The sequence below is a fragment of the Protopterus annectens genome, chromosome 6.part0 (genome assembly GCF_019279795.1).
Source record: "Protopterus annectens isolate FY-2018-M chromosome 6.part0, PAN1.0, whole genome shotgun sequence".
Classification (NCBI taxonomy): Eukaryota; Metazoa; Chordata; order Ceratodontiformes; family Protopteridae; genus Protopterus; species Protopterus annectens.
In genome coordinates this window covers 1,934,043,694-1,934,061,315 of record NC_056737.1, presented here as the reverse complement: position 1 = coordinate 1,934,061,315, position 17,622 = coordinate 1,934,043,694, and the positions used below count along the sequence as shown (strand labels likewise).

The window sequence follows — 17,622 nt, the reverse complement described above, 5'->3', positions numbered from 1 at the left end:
GAATCTGTGTACCTTGAGGCGTTTGGCTCTCGTCCTTCCACCTCCTGGGTGTCTCCCCCTTTGACCCCCTCATGCAGGTGGTAGCAAAGGCATGGGCGGCTCCTGATTCGGTGGACCCCACTCCCAGGAGACCCTCAAAATTGATAACGGCACCAGCAGATAAACAGTTTTTGACAAAAGGAGTTTCTGTGGATGCTATGGTGGTTGCTGCTGCCACTAAGAAGGAACTAGCTGATCCTTCAGTACCTGTCCATCCACCTAACAAGGAATCTAGGTCCATGGACAGATGCGGTAGCGGATGTTCTCGTCAGCGACATTTGCAATGCGTTAAGCTGAACTACCTATGCCATTTTACTCGTCTTCAAAGGGACTTGATCAAAGAAGCGAGTGACATGTTGAAGGATCCTACAGCTGCGGGTTTTCAAGATAGGATGAACACTCAGCTGGCTACCCTGAACTCCATAGCCAACTCCTCCATGCCTCCTTTCTTATGCGGCTGATGGAGCGAGCAGGGCCGCAGGGACAGGTGTGGCCTTACGTAGGCATGCCTGGATGCGGCTATGCAATTTTGGACCCTTTAAAAGCGTCTTTCACTAATTCCCCATTCGATGGATCATCTCTCTTTGGTCCTCAAGTGAAAGAAACCTTGACTAGGTGCGAGACTGATGGCAAGACTCTTTCTGCCGTCAGTCCGTTTTCTACTCCTTCTAGGCCTTACCCCAAAGGCCAGAAAAGTGGGAACATGTGGTTCCGTAAACAATCTCAAGGGACTTCGCCTGGCGACAGAGTCGGTTCGCCAGAGGCAGAGGGGAACAACAATGGTAGACGCGCCCTAGAGGCAGGGGGTCCAGAACCAGGGCAATCGAGAAACTTTCTCCGATAAGCCCTTTCAGCATCCCTGAGGTGTTGCCCGACTGTCCACCTTCGAGGCAGTCGGGGAAGATTGTCACTGTACCCAGAAGCCTGGCTATCCCTAACTCGAGACAAGTGGGTACAGTCCATCATTTCCGAAGGATATTCCATTCCCTTCGTTCGCATTCCAAACCGATCAAAAAAATCCCTCCCAGATGTTCCACCCGCTCAAAGGGATCTTGCAGCTTTGGAAATTTCAAAGCTGCTTGCAAAAAGAGCAATTCAGCCAGTTCCAGCAGACCAGCAAGGATCCGGAATCTACTCCAGGTTCTTTTTAGTTCCAAAGAAAACAGGGGACTGGAGACCAATTTTGGATCTCAGTATCCTGAACAAGTCGGTCAAGAAAACAAGATTTCGGATGGTCACGCTGCAGTCCATCCTTCCCCTTTTGGGAAAAGGAAACTGGATGTGCTCTATAGACCTTCAGGATGCGTACTATCACATAAAAATGAACAGGCGCTCAGAAGATTCCTCCGCTTCAGGCTGGGAACCAGTCATTTTCAATTCAGGGCCCTGCCCTTTGGTCTCACCACTGCCCCCCGGGTGTTTACCAAATGCATGGCAGTGGTAGCTTCTCACCTGAGACGACAAGGATTCCAGGTGTTTCCATATTTGGACGACTGGCTCCTCACAGCTCCCACCAAGAATCTTCTTCTAATGGCCAGGGATTACACCTTTCTCATTTGTCAAAAGTTAGGCATTTCAATAAATTGCGAAAAGTCTGTTTTGTCGCCTTGTCGTACTATTACCTTTATAGGCGCAAATCTAGACACAGTCAACATGTCTGCGAGACTAACAGATCAGAGAATAACAGACATACACAAACTGGTCTCACTCCTCTTCAGCAACAACAGAATCAAAGCCAGGTTAGTTCTGAAAGTGTTGGGGATTATGGCGGCTGCCATACCTCTGCTTCCATTAGCCAGATTCCACATGAGAATCCTTCAATGGATGCTCTTTGCACAATGGTCATACCAGCAACTTCCGATGTCCCACACCATTATGATTACGCAGGCATGCAGAAATCATCTTCTGTGGTGGATGTCTTCCCTCAGCTCTTATTGGGAAGACCCTTTGTTCCTTCCCCTCCGGTTGCTACTCTGACAGCGGACGCCTCCCTGATCGGGTGGGGGGGGCATTATCAGGGCAGGACTGTCCAGGGCACATGGCAACCAGGCGAATGCCACTTGCACATAAATGTTCTGGAGATGAGAGCAGTGCTTTTAGCGTTGCAAGCCCTTCAAGACTCTCTTCCCTTGGAAACGATTGCAATCCAGACAGACAACATGTCTGTAGTGTGGTATATCAACAAACAAGGCGGAACCAGGTCCTACCCCTGTGTCGAAGCACTGACTGTGGCAATGGGCGATTTCTTCTCAGCGGTTTCTGATAGCAACGCACATCCCGGAAGTCCAATCAAATCGCGGACAAGTTGAGCAGAGCTATCCTCATGCCTCACGAGTGGTCTCTGAAAGACTCTGTTGTGAGAGAAATTTTTCTCAAGTGGGGTCAGCCTTGCTGCGACCTTTTGCTACTCCCAAAACAGCAAGTGCAGAGATTATTTCACACTATTCCCTTTACCAGGCCAGCCCAGCAGAGGCGCTCTAGTCCAAGTTTGGCCCGGGGACTTCTGTATGCATTTCCTCCTTCCCACTAATCTCTCAAATGATACAGAAAGCTATCGCTCAGAAGGCCTCGTTGATCCTCATTGCTCCTTACTGGCCTCGACAGGTGTGGTTCCCCTTTCTACATCATTTTCTATTGGAGCGACCTTGGCATCTGGACCTAGTTCCAGATCTTTTGATCCATCAGTCGGGTCAGTTTCATCGCTCCCTTCCCTCTCTGAACCTCACTGCTTGGTTCCTCCAGTTCCAACCTTAGCCAGGCTTCCTCAATTATCTCACTCTGTTCGAGATATTTTGATAGCTTCCCATAAATCTTCCACTCGAAAGATTTATTTGAGTAAGTGGAAACGCTTCACGTATTGGGCTCAAGGAAGGGACATAGATCCTTTCACTGCTTCCATCCAAATGGTCCTTGGTTTTCTAGCTGAACTCTTCCATGCAGGTTCATCTCCTTCTACTCTTAAAGTTCAATTGGCAGCTATTTCTAACTTTCATGTGGGTATTTCAGAGTCTGCCATAATGTCTCACAAGCTTTGTAAAGCCTTTTTGAGAGGAGTTTTTCTACTCAGACCACCTATAAGAAATCCTCCTCCTCCTTGGGACCTAAATTTAGTTCTTACTACTTTGATTCTTTCCCCTTTCGAACCTGCAGCCTCCTGTTCTTTAAAATTGCTATCATGGAAGACTCTCTTTCTGGTAGCTATTACTTCAGCTAGAAGAATTTCAGAACTTCATGCACTCAGCTGTCGACCTCCTTATCTGTTGTTCCATAAGGACAGGGTATCCTTACGAACCAACCCGTCCTTTTTGCCCAAGGTAGCCTCGACGTCTAACCTAAATCAAAGCATTGACCTCCCTGTGTTTTTTCCAGAATATTCCAATAGGTCTGAACAAAAATTAACACTGGCTAGATGTTCATCGTCAGTTAGGGTACTATTTGGATAGAACAAAACAATTCAGAAAATCTGACCAGCTGTTTGTCTCCTATGCAGAAGGCAGAAAGGGACTTTCAGTTTCAAAGGTATCATTATCTAGATGGCTAACATCTCTGATTTCCCTTGTTTATGAAATTAGACACCAAAAGCTGCCTAATAAACCTAAGGCCCTTTCCACCAGAGCTTTGGCTACTTCTATAGCCTTCCAAGACAGACTGCCTATTGACACCATTTGTGCAGCGGCTACTTGGTCTACTCCTCACACTTTCATTTCTCATTATAAGTTGGATTTAGCTTCTAGACATAGAGCTAACTTTGGTTCCACTGTTCTCAGGAGTCTGTTCCGTTAGGCCACCCGGGACAAGGTGCTAGGGACGCGGTCCCATCTAGCAAGAATGAAGGCGAGATAGACAACTTAACATATAGAAGTTATGTTCTTACCATAACGTTCCATGTTAGTTGTCGTCTTCTCGCCTTCTTCGATCCCACCCTCCTTCCCCTGGCCTGGACAGACCTAGAGGAGTTGTGATTGTGACCTCTCTTTCTACCACCTCTTTCTTAGGCATATGCTGTTGTGCATATTTCCTGGATCAGGATGTAGGTCACCCTTCTTTCTCCCTGGTTTTAGAGGTGGACTTACGTTTATAGTTATTCTGATACTATTATAAGCTGGGGTTAGCTTACAAACGAGATCTGAGGTAACTCACGCCTAGCATTGTGGGATATAAGGGGAGCCTCGAGCCGGTGGAACCAACTCTCGAGCTTTTAGAGTGGCAGTCCGAGGTCGGCTCCGAACCCATCCAGCAAGAAGAAGGCGAGAAGAAGACAGCTAACATGGAACGTTATGGTAAGAACATAACTTCTATTTTTGTACCTACCATAAATGTAGATGTCCGATAGATATGCAACTACAGTCGGGTTTTCCCTCCCTCCATCCCCTCTATGCCTTGGGTCCACTCCTCTCCCTGTTATCCTTAGCTGGGGATATCTGTTATGGTGTATCTGTTTATTGCTTATTTGTTGTCTGGAAACCTATTTTTGTCTTCCAATTTGATTACAGCCTTCCTTAGAGGGCACCTGGCATCTGGGGCAAGAAACACTGAAGAAGATGGCGTCGGCTGATGCTTATATACTCCAGCCGCCCTGACGTCGGAGAGAAATGCGACATCAGCTGACGTCGGACCCAGACTTTGGAATCCGGCCGACCGAGGGCTGCCTGAGGCAGGACAACCCATATGTTATGACTGCAGTTGCATATCTATCGGACATCTGCATTTATGGTGGGTACAAAACTGTACTTTCCTAGAGCAGCAGAGACCAGAAAAAGCAACTTTCCAGATTTTAAGTATTTTTTCTTGCATTTTTCGACCATTTGTGTCATTCGACGACTTTCTGTCTATTTTATAGTGGTATTACCTGTTTTTCCTGTTTTTATAAGCTTTAATTGTTGGTTGCACTTCTTAGTTTAAGTTTGCTTAAAAGTTAAACTACAAGCTAATACACTCAAGTGTACTAGCTTTTGATAGCATTTAATCGAAAAGCAAAGCATTTATTGTGTTTTCTGTTCTGTCTGTGTAAAAAACTTGAAAAAAAACAAAAAAATATTCTTGTTCTCCTAACTTTCCTGGCTAGTTTGTTCCAGTGATCAGATTTTGCTGATCCCTGGGCTTTGTCTTGGTTCCTGTACTTCTCCATTTTCTTTGCTTGGTCAGGGGGAAGTTTCTTTACTCACCAGTGGGAGTGGGGAGTACTGAGCTGCCTGTTTGTCCTCAGAGGAGTGGTTTAAGACAGTAACTTGTAATTCATTGGCCATTTTGGGTCATTTCCTGCCTTTTCCAGCCCCCTGCTATAAAGCATGTTTTAGCGGGGAGTTGCCACAGGAGCACACGAGCAGCGGCGGTTAATTAAGGTTAAACTGTTCAGGCTACCTAACGTCTACTCTTCATTTTTTCCCTTAGAACAGCTCTTCTTGAACTCTACTTCTAATCTAACCAGCCTATTCTCTATCTGAAAAGTTCAGCTCTACTTGATTCCTAAGTAGACTATTCTCTATCTGGAAAGCTTGGCACTTGCTCCTAAAGTACTTTTTACTCTGATATAGCACTTTTTATTATACATAGTACTCCACCAGCCTAAAACCCCTTTTTCAAACACCCACATCCCTCGAAGTCTTTTCAAACTCAATTACATAAAGTTTTTTGTCTTTTCCTTCTAGCATGTCGAGGGGTCAGTTGCTAGCGTCCTCTCATGCTCAGCTGGTAAATCTGGGAATATTGAGGCAATACAATTGCCTCATGTACACAGACAACCCTCTCCTTCTCCCACAAAACACAAATACATGTGAGAGATGCAACTATATAGCCAAACTGGAGGCTGAGCTCTCTCAACATAGGTTTGGCAAGACCAGACAGGAGGAGAAGGTAACCACACACACCACAAACCCAGTCTCACATAGTACTATCACAACTTCAAATCATACACATAAACACACAAAGACATACTCGGAGGCTCTGACCAAAAATCTACCAAAACAGCAGAGGCCACCAAAGCAGACACCCAAACAACTGCCACCTCAGGACACAACACATGCAACACGTAGACCACAAAGTCAGTGTGCCAACCAGTCACAGCCCTTAAGGCCAAACACAATGCCAGACACACTCGTCATAGGTGACTCCATAGTCGGACACACTGACATCCCACTCACCAGATTGAGTAAGGAGAAGGTCACAGTAAGCTGCCTGTCGGGCGCTAGAATCCGCCACATAACGCAAGCACTCAGGTCACTCAACAGCAAGTACAAGTATGACTCGGTCATTGTCCATGCTGGTGTGAATGACCTGAGACGTACCTCCCTGGACTACATGAAAAGAGACCTAGAGGAGCTCTCTGATTATGTAGCCCAGGCAGGTATGACCCTGACCTTGAGCAGTATCCTACCTTCACCAAGAATGATGCCACAATACAGAGACAAGATGATCAGCTTTAATAATTGGCTTAATCTCTGGTGTCATTCAAAGGGGATCCAATGTCTGTCTGCCTGGGATGACATGCTGGACAAGCCACGCTGCTTCGCAAGGGACGGCTTGCACCTGTCACCCCTAGGCTTCCGGATATTGGCAAAGGCTCTTGCCACCCCCTTAGTGCCTTTTTTAGGCAAGGCTCAAATTCTAAACCTACCACCCTAGAACACAAAAAAGAAAAAAAACTAAGGGTAATGCTGCTCAATGCCAGTAGTCTGAACCTCAAGATGCACGCACTCGAAGCCCTTCTCAGTATGGAGAACATCGATGTCTGTGCTGTGACTGAAATCTGGTTCAAGGCTCCTGAGAGCACCCCGGCACTTTCAGGTTTTACCTCGTATCATGCGTTCCGGCCCCAAAATCCGGACCACACCAAGAAAGGAGGGGGGGTATCCATATTCATCAAGGATACCCACACCTCCAGGTTGGTGGCAACGCATGAGGCATCGGAGACCATCCAGGTGCAATTAACCGTAGGCAAGACTGCTCTGCAATTTGTAGCATGTTACAGGCCACCCTCTCAAACTCAGGAACATCACACAGCTTTCCTGAAAACACTGGAGGGGATAAATGTATCTCCAAACACCATCATATTAGGTGATTTCAACTATCCGAATATTGACTGGGATCATTACTCAAGCCCCAACACTCTAGCCCAAAGGTTCCCTAGAGTTCATAAACTCTAATGCCATGGAACAAATAGTCACCATCCCCACAAGAGGAGAAAACATACTAGATCTCATCATCACAAACATGGGGACACAATGTTCAACACCGGAAGTATACCCCTCATTGGTGAGATCAGATCATAAACTAATCTCAATGGAAGTCCACATCCCGCCCCCACCCCAGATAAAAAAGACCACAGTGAAGAACTTCTCAAAAGCCGACTTCACACTTCTTAAGACTGGTGTGGTTTCTTTCAAGGCCCCCGAGCCAGTGGAAACCATTACTCAAGCCACTGAATCACTTACAAATGCCTTCTACCAGCACCTCCAGGACTGCATGGATCAGGCAATCCCAAACAAAACAAAGACTCTTTGCACCAAAGGCAAGCGCCCAGTCTGGTGGACCCCAGCCATAAACAAGCTCTACAATAAAAGGAGAAAGCTATTACAAGATAGAGCAAAATCCTTAAAAGGGAAGACACCCTTGATCATTATAAGTAAAAAACTACGATCACTCATAAAATCATCCAAGGCAAATTTTGAGAGAAAAGTCGCTAAGGACTCAAAAGACAATCATAAGGCCTTTTTTAGCTGTTAGAAACCTGGCAGGAAACTCCCAGATATGCTCAGAATTAGTTCAAAATAATGTAAAAATCACTGAACCAACAGACATTGCCAGCATACTGGCTGACAGGTTCAGTGCAAATCCCCACCCCCCCAAAAGGAGAGAGATCCATACCAGCGGATTGTAGCCCCCCAAACATCTCAAATGCTCAAGTGAAAACTGCTCTCCAAGGCGAAAAACACAGCATCTATGGGACCAGATGGTGTCCCCGGTTGTGTGCTCCATGAACTCAATGAGGAATTAAACCCGCAGTTAGGGCAGCTGTTTAATCTTAGTCTCACCTCAGGATACGTACCCAAGGAGTGGCGTACGGCAATTGTGGTCCCACTTCACAAAGGCGGTGCCTCCACTGACCCTGGCAATTACCGCCCCATCAGCTTAACAAGCCTGGTCTGCAAAGCTATGGAGAGGATCATAATGGAACTCATAAATAAAGACATAGGGGTCTTAGAGACATTGGATCCAACCCAGTTTGGCTTTGTCAAGGGCAGATCATGCCTTTTAAACTTGGTTGACTTTTTCGAAACAGTCACCAAGGCCATAGATGAGGGCAAGGCAGTCCACACAGCCTACCTTGACCTTGCAAAAGCTTTTGACACAATACCCCACTCGGGTATCATTGAAAAACTCACCAGCTTAAATGTAAACCCATACGTCACAAGATGGGTTGCAAACTGGCTAAGTGACAGAACCCACAGGGTCAGAGTTGCTGGTGCCATGTCAGACTCCAAGCCGGTCACAAGTGGTGTCCCACAGGGCTCAGTTCTGGGCCCCCTCTTGTTCGGCATCTACTTTTCAGAAGTACAGGCAAACACAGGAGGATTATGGCTGACAAAGTTTGCAGATGACTGCAAGCTGGGCGCCATAGTTGAAAACACATCAGACACAGATATCCTTCAGAAGGGTCTCATAGAAACAGATAACTGGTGCCAGAGCCATGGCCTAAAGTTAAACGACAAAAAATGCATAGTCATACCCTTCGGGAAAAACAAGGTTACCCCTAGCTACCATATAGGTGGCAATCCACTAAGCACAGAAGAGGTTATCAGGGATCTGGGGACCCAGGTTGACGGTAACCTTTCATTTGACACTCACGTTGCCAAAGTAGTTAGGAAGACCTTCTACATTGCCCACCTGATCATGAAGGGATTCGCATCCAGATCAGGGGAGGTCATTGTTCCCCTGTACTCATCACTCATCAGACCAATGATAGAGTACAATGCCCCATTCGGAATATATCTTACCCGACACCTGCAGCAATTGGAAAGGCCCCAAAAGTTCCTCACCAAAAGGATAAAGGGTCTCAAAAATATGTCTTATGCTGCCCGACTGAAGGAACTCCAGCTCTACTCAGTCGCATACCGTCTGCTCAGAGGTGACCTGTGCCTGACATACAAGGCCATGTCCAACCCGGAATTAATGAACATGCTCCACCTCAAAAAATCCAAATCCATCAGAACTACAAGAGCAAGAGACTTAAACCTTAACACGGTTATAAATAAGGACGTGTTGGAGGGACAGATTCATCAACCAGAGACTCCCTATTCTGTGGAACAAAATCCCGGTACATGTGAGGCAGAGCACCTCGCTGGCTTTGTTCAAGAGAAATCTTGACCAATGGATGGGAGATCACAGGTTTACCCCAGGGATCACCTCAGTGTCACTGCTGGACAGAGGCACGGCAAAATAATGGGCATAGTATCCTTCAAACTTAAGGGGTGGTGAAAGCCACAAAACTTTGGGCTAGGCTTATAAATGCCCTAGGGCAGATAGCCTAGTATAAACCTATGAACCTATAGATCAATGTGAACCTTATTTCTATACTGAGTTTCCTACAGGTTACGGAGAGACGATCTGTCTGGCCTGTAAGGCATCCTCAGATCTAGTATTGATGGATCTTTTGCACATCCACAAAACAAATAGGATAAGAATGAATAGATCCAAGGATTTAAATTTTTGCTTGTGACCTAAATGAGACTTGTTGGTGAGACAGATGTCTCAGAGGAATCCCCAGGCTCTGGAGCGAGCTCTCTGTCTTTGTGAAGCAGTGTCCATCCCAAACCCTATTTAAGTGTAACCTTGATCAGTGGATGGAAAATGGGAAATTCACCCTGGGTCTGGCCCCCATATCTCTGATAGAGGCAGACAGTAATGCCCAAGCTACATACCTCCTCCCATATAACCTATAGAAACGTCCAAACTTGCATTCCTCCTCCTAATAAATGCTAATGATACATAGGGACACAATTTGGTTGGATTGCACAGCTAGGCTTATAAAGGCCCTAGTGGTCTTTAGACGTATATACTTATGAGTGTGTGAAAGAGCTTAGGATGATTAAAGTGATAAATGCATCTCTTGTGTAACTAAAGATGTCCTTCCTTATCACTTTTGCAGTATTATATACTCTTAGGATATCTTGCCATGGATAGCCCAATGTCTAGCCAGCATACCAAAGCTTTTACACCTTTCAGGCATTGTACGTCAGACACGTGTCCTACGTTCAAGGTGTAAGGTACATATGTAATGCACAGATACCTAATCCTTTACTTTTGCTGCGATGCCAAATGCTAAGTCTGAATTTAGTCTGTATGCCATTTACGGAAATGCTACATATATTGAGACTTCTAAATAAGTGTCCCATTGGGGTTCCTTCCTTTTTTCCTCTTCATAGTTTTCATGTCATCCAGGAAGAGAAAATAGGAGTGTGGGAGGCAGATTTCCCCATAATGACAGGTACGAAGTACATTTGTTTGTGTGCTCCACACAACCATAGTGTGAGATTTGTCAGGTATTTGTCCCTAAGACACTACTGTCATCTGTCGTCCCTCTATTTATTTGGAGAGCCAAAGTCTGAAGCTTTTGGCTCGGGGGTACTATGACAGAATCCACCCGAAGTTCAGCTGCCACTTAAAGCTCAGAAGGCACTTACTGATCCTGCTGCTATCCAACCTCCACCGGATGTCTTCCTTGGTTGGATGAATAATCAGATGACTGTTCCGTGCCAGTTCTAGTTCTCCCTTTACCAGAATTCATATTGGTGGCTGACACAGAGCTGTCTACCCTCATGTCCGCCGATACTGTGCATATGTTTGGTACTGATGTAGAGGGGAAACCACAGATTTTTATATCTGAGGGGCCTAGGGGGATTCCCCAAATATTAGCATAGAAGTGCCAGGTACCCTAATTGAATCTAGGCAGGGGTCTTAACCTTCTAGATTTGTTAAAGCAGACATTACTTTTTCCATTTCTTTTTAAAAGGAAACATTTGGCTTCTGTGGTTAAGGATCCTCACAAATTTACTCAGGCTGTTTAATGCTCTTACGGCCCTAAAACTCTGACGAGTTGTCTGTTAAGGATCTTGATTCTTCTGATGAATAGTTGGATTCTGGTGAAGAATCCTTGGCACATTCTTCCCAGATCTTCTCTCCTCTTGCCCTGGGGTCTGATGAAGATATTCTCCGTTTGAAGAATTACCTTTTGGGGGGATACAGTGGTCCATATAATAGAACACTTAAACCGGTTCTGTTCCCAGGTTTCTCAGGTTCAAAAGAGAGGTTATGCAGTCTTGGAAATGGGCTCATCCAGACCTTCTGCAGTGCCACCTGCTTTGGCTGCCCCTTTGGATAAATTTACAGCAGCTTCTCAGGCTTCCGACTTGACCTTCAGTTCCCAAGAAGCCAGACAGATGTTTTAAAGTCCCTGAGAATCAAGTATTTGTGTAAAAGTCCTTTATCTCATCCTGTTGTTTCCATGTCCACAGATACGTTAGCCAAACTGCTATCCTCTTCCAAGATTTTACCTTTTGACAAGGACGGCCATGCTATGGAGAGGTATTGGGGAGGGGGTGTATACTTCTGCTACTTTGGCGATTAATTTAGACACACATGACTAGATATGTCCTGGCTCTTCTCTTCCCAGCTTTTTTTTTTTTTTTTGGGGTGGGGGGGTGGTGACTGACATGCCTGATTTAGACTTCTGCCCTTTCTCTTCTGAAGTGTACATCTCTGGTGGCTCACCGTTCCATTAAGTGCAGCCATGATGCAGCTGATGTTGGTTCTAGGGCAGCTGTTTCTGGTTCTTTCAGGAGGAGATTCTCTTGGTTGTGCCTTCAAGCCTTACTGGAGGACATTAAGACCAAGCTTTGTAAATTCTCCCTTAGACTTGGCCATAATCTGTTTGGCACTGCTGTTGCAGAATTCTTTAAAACCCTTCAGGATGAGGATAAGATTGTGCAAGGCCTGAATCAAATCTTTGTTTTCACTGTATCTACGTTCCACAGGAACTTTCCCTATAAATCTTTTGTCTGTAAGAAACCTAGAGAACCTGCTAGGAGTAAGAGGATTCCTAAGTGGATTTTCCAAGACAAGACAACTCAGAGTTCGAGGCCAAAAACCTTTTCCTGATGAATCTGCCTTTGGCATCCAGCTCCACCTTCCCCTTAACCAGATTCCTCTCTCCATCAAGCTAAACCCTTCATTTCTTGTTTGGCAGTAGATGACCACAGATGCCTGGCTTATCTCAACCTTCCAAAACAGTTATTTTTATGGCTTGGAAGTGCCTTCCTCCTCCTCATGGCAGCTTCCTCATTTCCATTTTGTTCTGCAAGATCTGGTGGATCACAGAACCCTTCAGGCTGTTCCATTTTCTCAGCAGGGAATAGGTTTTTATTCCAGAATGTTTCTGGTTCCCGGGAAGGAGGGGAGGGGTCATGGAGGCCCACCCTAGACCTGTTCTTTCTCAAGGACCCTTCCTTTTCAGGATGTTGTCTTCTCATGCACTTTTCCCCTCTGTTGCTTCCTTAAGCTTTTTTATCTCTGCATTTGAAAGACACAACTATATATTCCTATTTACCCTCTCTTCAGGATTTTTTTTATGTTTCTTCCTCTCATCAGTTCTAGGTTTTGCCTTTTGGTGTGTTCTACAGCTGTAAGAGTTTTTACGAACGTCTGACCTCTGTGTTAACCCTCTGCAGACTATGGGACATTGAGATATTCCCCTAAATTGGACAACCTTTTTAGTCGAGCAATCTCTCAGCAGTTCCTGCTTCAAAATTTGCACTTTACTACTAAAACAGTGTGGAGGTGACCCTTAATCTCAGTCTGTGTTGATGCCTACCCAGGACCGGGTGTGTTGGGTTGCAGAATTCAGACTATTCCAATGTTGGCTTGTCTCCCATCTCCCAAGGTCCTCTCGTTGACTGCTTATTTCCAGTCCTTCCTGCAAGAGAATTTCTCTGAGCCCTGGGGTACATGGCATCCCACCATACTCATGGTTCCGTTTGCCAAACTCCACATTAGATAATTTCAGTGGTATCCCAATACTGTTGGGCTTTACCACTGCTACCCTTTTGAGTATCTTATGCCTATCTTGAACTCTGCTGGTGGATTGATCAGAGTTCCCTAATTTATGTCTGCCTTTTCGGGTTCCTCTCCTTATTTAAGAGCTGTACTCTGCTTCCACTCACGGTTGGGGAGCATCCTCCAACAACCTAAAAGTCCAGGGTCTTTGACCCATTAACAGCTGAGAGACTTTTATCAACATCCAATGAGATGAGGGCTCTACTTCCTTTTCACTATCTTTGGGTTCCAGGTTCTCTAAAGGTTTTTTACTGACCGTATCAGTCATGTATACATGTACATCAAAAATCAAAGGGGCATGAAGTCATACCTTCTTTGCAATGCTAGCTTTTCAGGCTTGAGATTTTGCAGTCCACCATCACCTGGCTCTTCAGGCTGTTTACATTCCTTCAGAGCACAGTCTGGTGGCAGACTCTCTGAACAGGTCCAGGACACATCCTCACAAATGAATGCCTTGTAGGGAAGTGTTTCTGGACACTGTACATTAGTGGGTTGTTCAGATAGCTATTGTTGCCTCCCCTGTGAACAAATATCTTCCCCAGTTCTGTTCCTGAGTGGCAAGTCCTCTGGCTTGGAAAGTGGACACCATGCCTTTGTATTGGAATGAAATATTTCTTTATCCCTATCCCCTCTTCCTATACTATCACAGGTCCTACACAAGATCATGTGGGACACACCCCGGGTGGCTCCCTTTTGGCCCAGACATCACTAGCTCTCCCTTCTGTTTCACCTGCCCAGGGGCAGTTATCACAAGTTGCCTCACAGGGCAGATCTTCTCACATAAGACAAGGGGTCTCTCTTTCGCTCCCACTTGTCCGCCCTTTAACTGACACTTTGGATATTGGGCTTTTGATTCCTTTCAGGCACAAGTTTTCTGAAAATGGAGGATAGAAAACGCAGTACTAGAAAATTCTGCGTTATTAAATGGAAGAAATTTTCTGTTTGGTGTCTTTAGCATGGACCTTCTTCTACAGGGCTCCCTATGGTCCTTTCTTTGCGAGTTGCTCAATTCTGGTTTGGCATATTCATCTGTTAAAGTTCATTTGTAATCCATTTCCGCCCGAATACCTCTGAATCCACCTTGAGCTTCTAGTTTTGAAGTCCACAATTTTTAAAAGGTGTCCTATATATCAGGCCGCCAAGAAGGCCAATTCTCAGTCTTGGGATCTTCGTTTTATTCTTGAAAATTTGACTCTGTCCCTTTTTGAGCCTTCTTTTTCTTCATCTCTACAACATTGTACGTGGAAGCCTGTATTGTTGCTGGCTCTTATGTCAGACAAGAGGGTCTCTGAGCTTCAAACACTCATGGCAGTTTCTACTTTTTTGCTTCCTTGCAAGGAAAAGCTGTGTATCTGAAGTAGTTTGCTTCATTTGGTCTTCAACCTGTGGGATACGGATCTGAGTCGGCAACTTTACTAGCATCTGCTCTGAGCTCCAAGCTCCTCCCCTTACCCATAATACACCTCCACTACCTTCCAACCCCCAGATCTCATTTGCCACGAATAGCTTATGTATCGTGATCTCTAGAGCTCCAGGTTTTGAAGTGGGTAAAAACTTAAAATTTCTCTTTTTTTCCTAAAAATCTTTAGATAGTGATAGAGTAGGTTCCCCTTTCTCCTCCCCTCGCTTGGTGCGTTGACTTTGTAGTGTTTAAGTTATAGTAGTTGTGTAGACTTTTTGCCCCCCCAGTGTGTTCTGTGTGTTTGTGGTGAGTGGGTGTGCTCAAAAAAGAAAGAATTAACGTTTTTTTCTTTCTTCAGGTAGTATGGTTGGTATGGCTGACAGGCCTGTTTTCAAGAGATGCACCAAGTGTGGCCATAAGTTATCCCCTGCAGAAGGCCACACTCTGTGTGTTATGTGCTTGGGTGTGTCCCATCTGAGTGTAGACTGCACTATATGTGTAGGGTTCGACCCTCGTGCAATTAAAGATAGGAAGGCCAAGTTGGCCCTAAAAGGCCTTCTTCCCCTTTGAGACTGTTGCCTTGTCTTCTGCTTTGGTCACGGTGGCTGCTGTGGCCACCTCTCCTTCCTCTCTTCCCCTGGCTTCTCCTCCTTCCCAGGCTGAGACTCAGCCTCCTGTGCAAAAGACTGTGGAAGCGGAGCGGAAAATGGGCAGAGAGAAGGAGAGAGAATCGAAGGTGAGAGAAAAGCGTAAGCGGTCTCCGGACCTCTCTTCACCAGTTAAAACTTTACGGATTCATGACTCCAAGTCTGCTTCGATCTCCGAGGTTTTCCCCAGAGCCGGAGGAGACATGCTCGGCCTCTAGGGCCTCGGTGCACCGACTTGCAAGGTCGGAGTCCGTGGCCTCGTCGAGGTCCATCCAATCCAGTTGATATGGATAAAATGATGAGGAGGTTCATCTGTACTCAGATCCAGAATGGGGGTCTTGCCAACCCCCTCTCTCTCAGGCGGGGGGAGCTTGCTTCTTTTTTTCCAGCCGATATCTCCTTCTCCGATCCGACTATCGGGTTTGGAGTATTCGGATCCCAGCATGGCTTTAGTCGGGAGGCTGGCGGTACCTGCTTCCTCGATGCAGACAGCTGCCTGGAGCATGTCTGTTCCGAGCCGCTCTCTGAGCCGGCGCTTGGTTGTTTGATCCAAGGGGAGTGGAACTTTTTTCATCTGCTCCACCTTTGTCGGGCCAAGTTCCCTCCCTGTGAGCTCCACCCACTTTGGACCAAGTTCCCTCCTTCTGAACTCCACCCACTTTGGGCCCAACTCCGATTCTCTTGTCTGACCTGGGGAGTCTGGCCTTTTTGTTTTCTCAGGAGGTTCGCTGTCCTTCAGCATTCGACATAGAAAGTGTTCTTTCCGCTGGATCGAGACCACTGACTGCCTGCTCGGACTCCACCCAGACCCCCCTCTGTTCTTTCTATGGTCCCCATTGTTTTACCAGGGGGGCAGCCCTTGCTCGAGGAGACCCAGACTGTTCCCCCTGAGGAGCAAGTGGCTTGCGAGAGCCCCACTGAAGAGGTATTTCACAAGCATATGTGCAAGAGGAGGCACTCCCCTGAGTCTCTCACCGATTATATGGACTTGGATGATGGAGAAGGTTCCCCTAGGTCACCTCCCGAGGATATCTCCTTTGGAGACACCATGGAAATCGTGCGCCAACGGGGAGGTTGGTCTGCCCCCAAACCTTCTGATGAGTCCATGTTCCTGGAGGCTTTCGGCACGGGCCCATCTACTTCCTGGGTGTCCCCTCCCACGGATCCTTTGACTGATCTGGTCACCTCGCAGGCATGGAAGGAACCTGACACCATGTAACTAATTCCAAAAAGACCCGACAAAATTTTAAGTCGCCACAGACCAGCATGGAACAAGGGCTCCCCCGTAGACGCTATGGCGGTAGCAGCAGCCACAAAGAAGTAACTTGCCCAGGAGAGTTCCTCTGTTCATCCTCCTGACCGAGAGTCATGGATGATGGACCGCCTAGGGAAATGGTTTACGCTTCAGCTACCTTTTCAATTAGGACGCTGAACTACCTGGCCCATGTCACCAGACTCCAGCGCGACCTGGTAAAGGAGCTGGAGGAGTCTCTTCCCCCCCCCAAGTCCATGCTGCAGGTGGACAAGGCTTTGTTCTCCGTGAGGATGGCCACTTTGAAAGCAGTCTCCAACAAGTACATGCGACTCCTTTCACATGCTACGGAAGGAGCGGCTAGGGCAGCTGGGTCTGGCATGTCCATGAGGTGCAACGCCTGGCTCAGGTTGTCAATTTTCAAAACCTTTCAAGACATCCTTTGCCAATGCCCCTTATGACGGCTCTACTCTTTGGTAAGACAGTCAGAGACATTGGTCCAGAGTGAGAAGGACGGGAAGACTCTGTCTGCCATCGGGATCCACGTCTTGAACCCTCAAAGGTCTTTTTCCCGGAACCAGAGAGGGCAAAAGAAGATGTGGTTCCGGAAGTCACAGTATTCCTGGGACACACAGGTCCCTTCTTCCCACAGAGGCAGATTGGGACAGAATGGATTCTGGCCCAGAGGCAGAGGGGGTCCAAGGAATTTTGGGTCTCTAGAACCTTTCTCTGACAAACTGGGCAGCAACCCTGAGGGGTGGCCTGACTGCTCTACTCTGGAGGCAGTCTGTGGATTATTGTCCGTGCACCTAGCAGTACGGAGCCCATAACATCAGACCACTGGGTGCTTCACATCATATCCAGAGGATACTCTATATCTCTGTGGGTCCCCCCAAAATGTCCCAGACCCCTCCCAGACGTACCACCCACGCAAATGAGGCAGCAGCACAGGAAATTTCCAAGCTGCTGGAAAAACGAGCCATTATAACTGTCCCCCCAGATCAGTCCGGATCGGGCTTCTACTTCAGGTTCTTTTTGGTGTCAAAGAAAACTGAGGAGGACTTGTGGCCCGTTATGGACCTTTCTACCCTGAACCTGTCAGTTGCCAAAGAGAAGTTCTGGATGGTCACACTACAGTTCTTCATGCCGTACCTGCAAGAAGAGCGACTGGATGT

General features: G+C 46.6%; 1 protein-coding gene across 1 annotated transcript in view; it reads left to right on the top strand.

The window, feature by feature from the left end:
• Nucleotides 1-17,622, top strand: part of NUP35 (nucleoporin 35) — an 813,253-nt gene that overhangs the window by 772,761 nt on the left and 22,870 nt on the right. Inside the window, exon 12 of the mRNA XM_044075241.1 lies at nt 6,248-6,275. Coding sequence (XP_043931176.1) covers nt 6,248-6,275 — 28 coding nt within the window. The remainder of the gene's footprint in view (nt 1-6,247; nt 6,276-17,622) is intronic.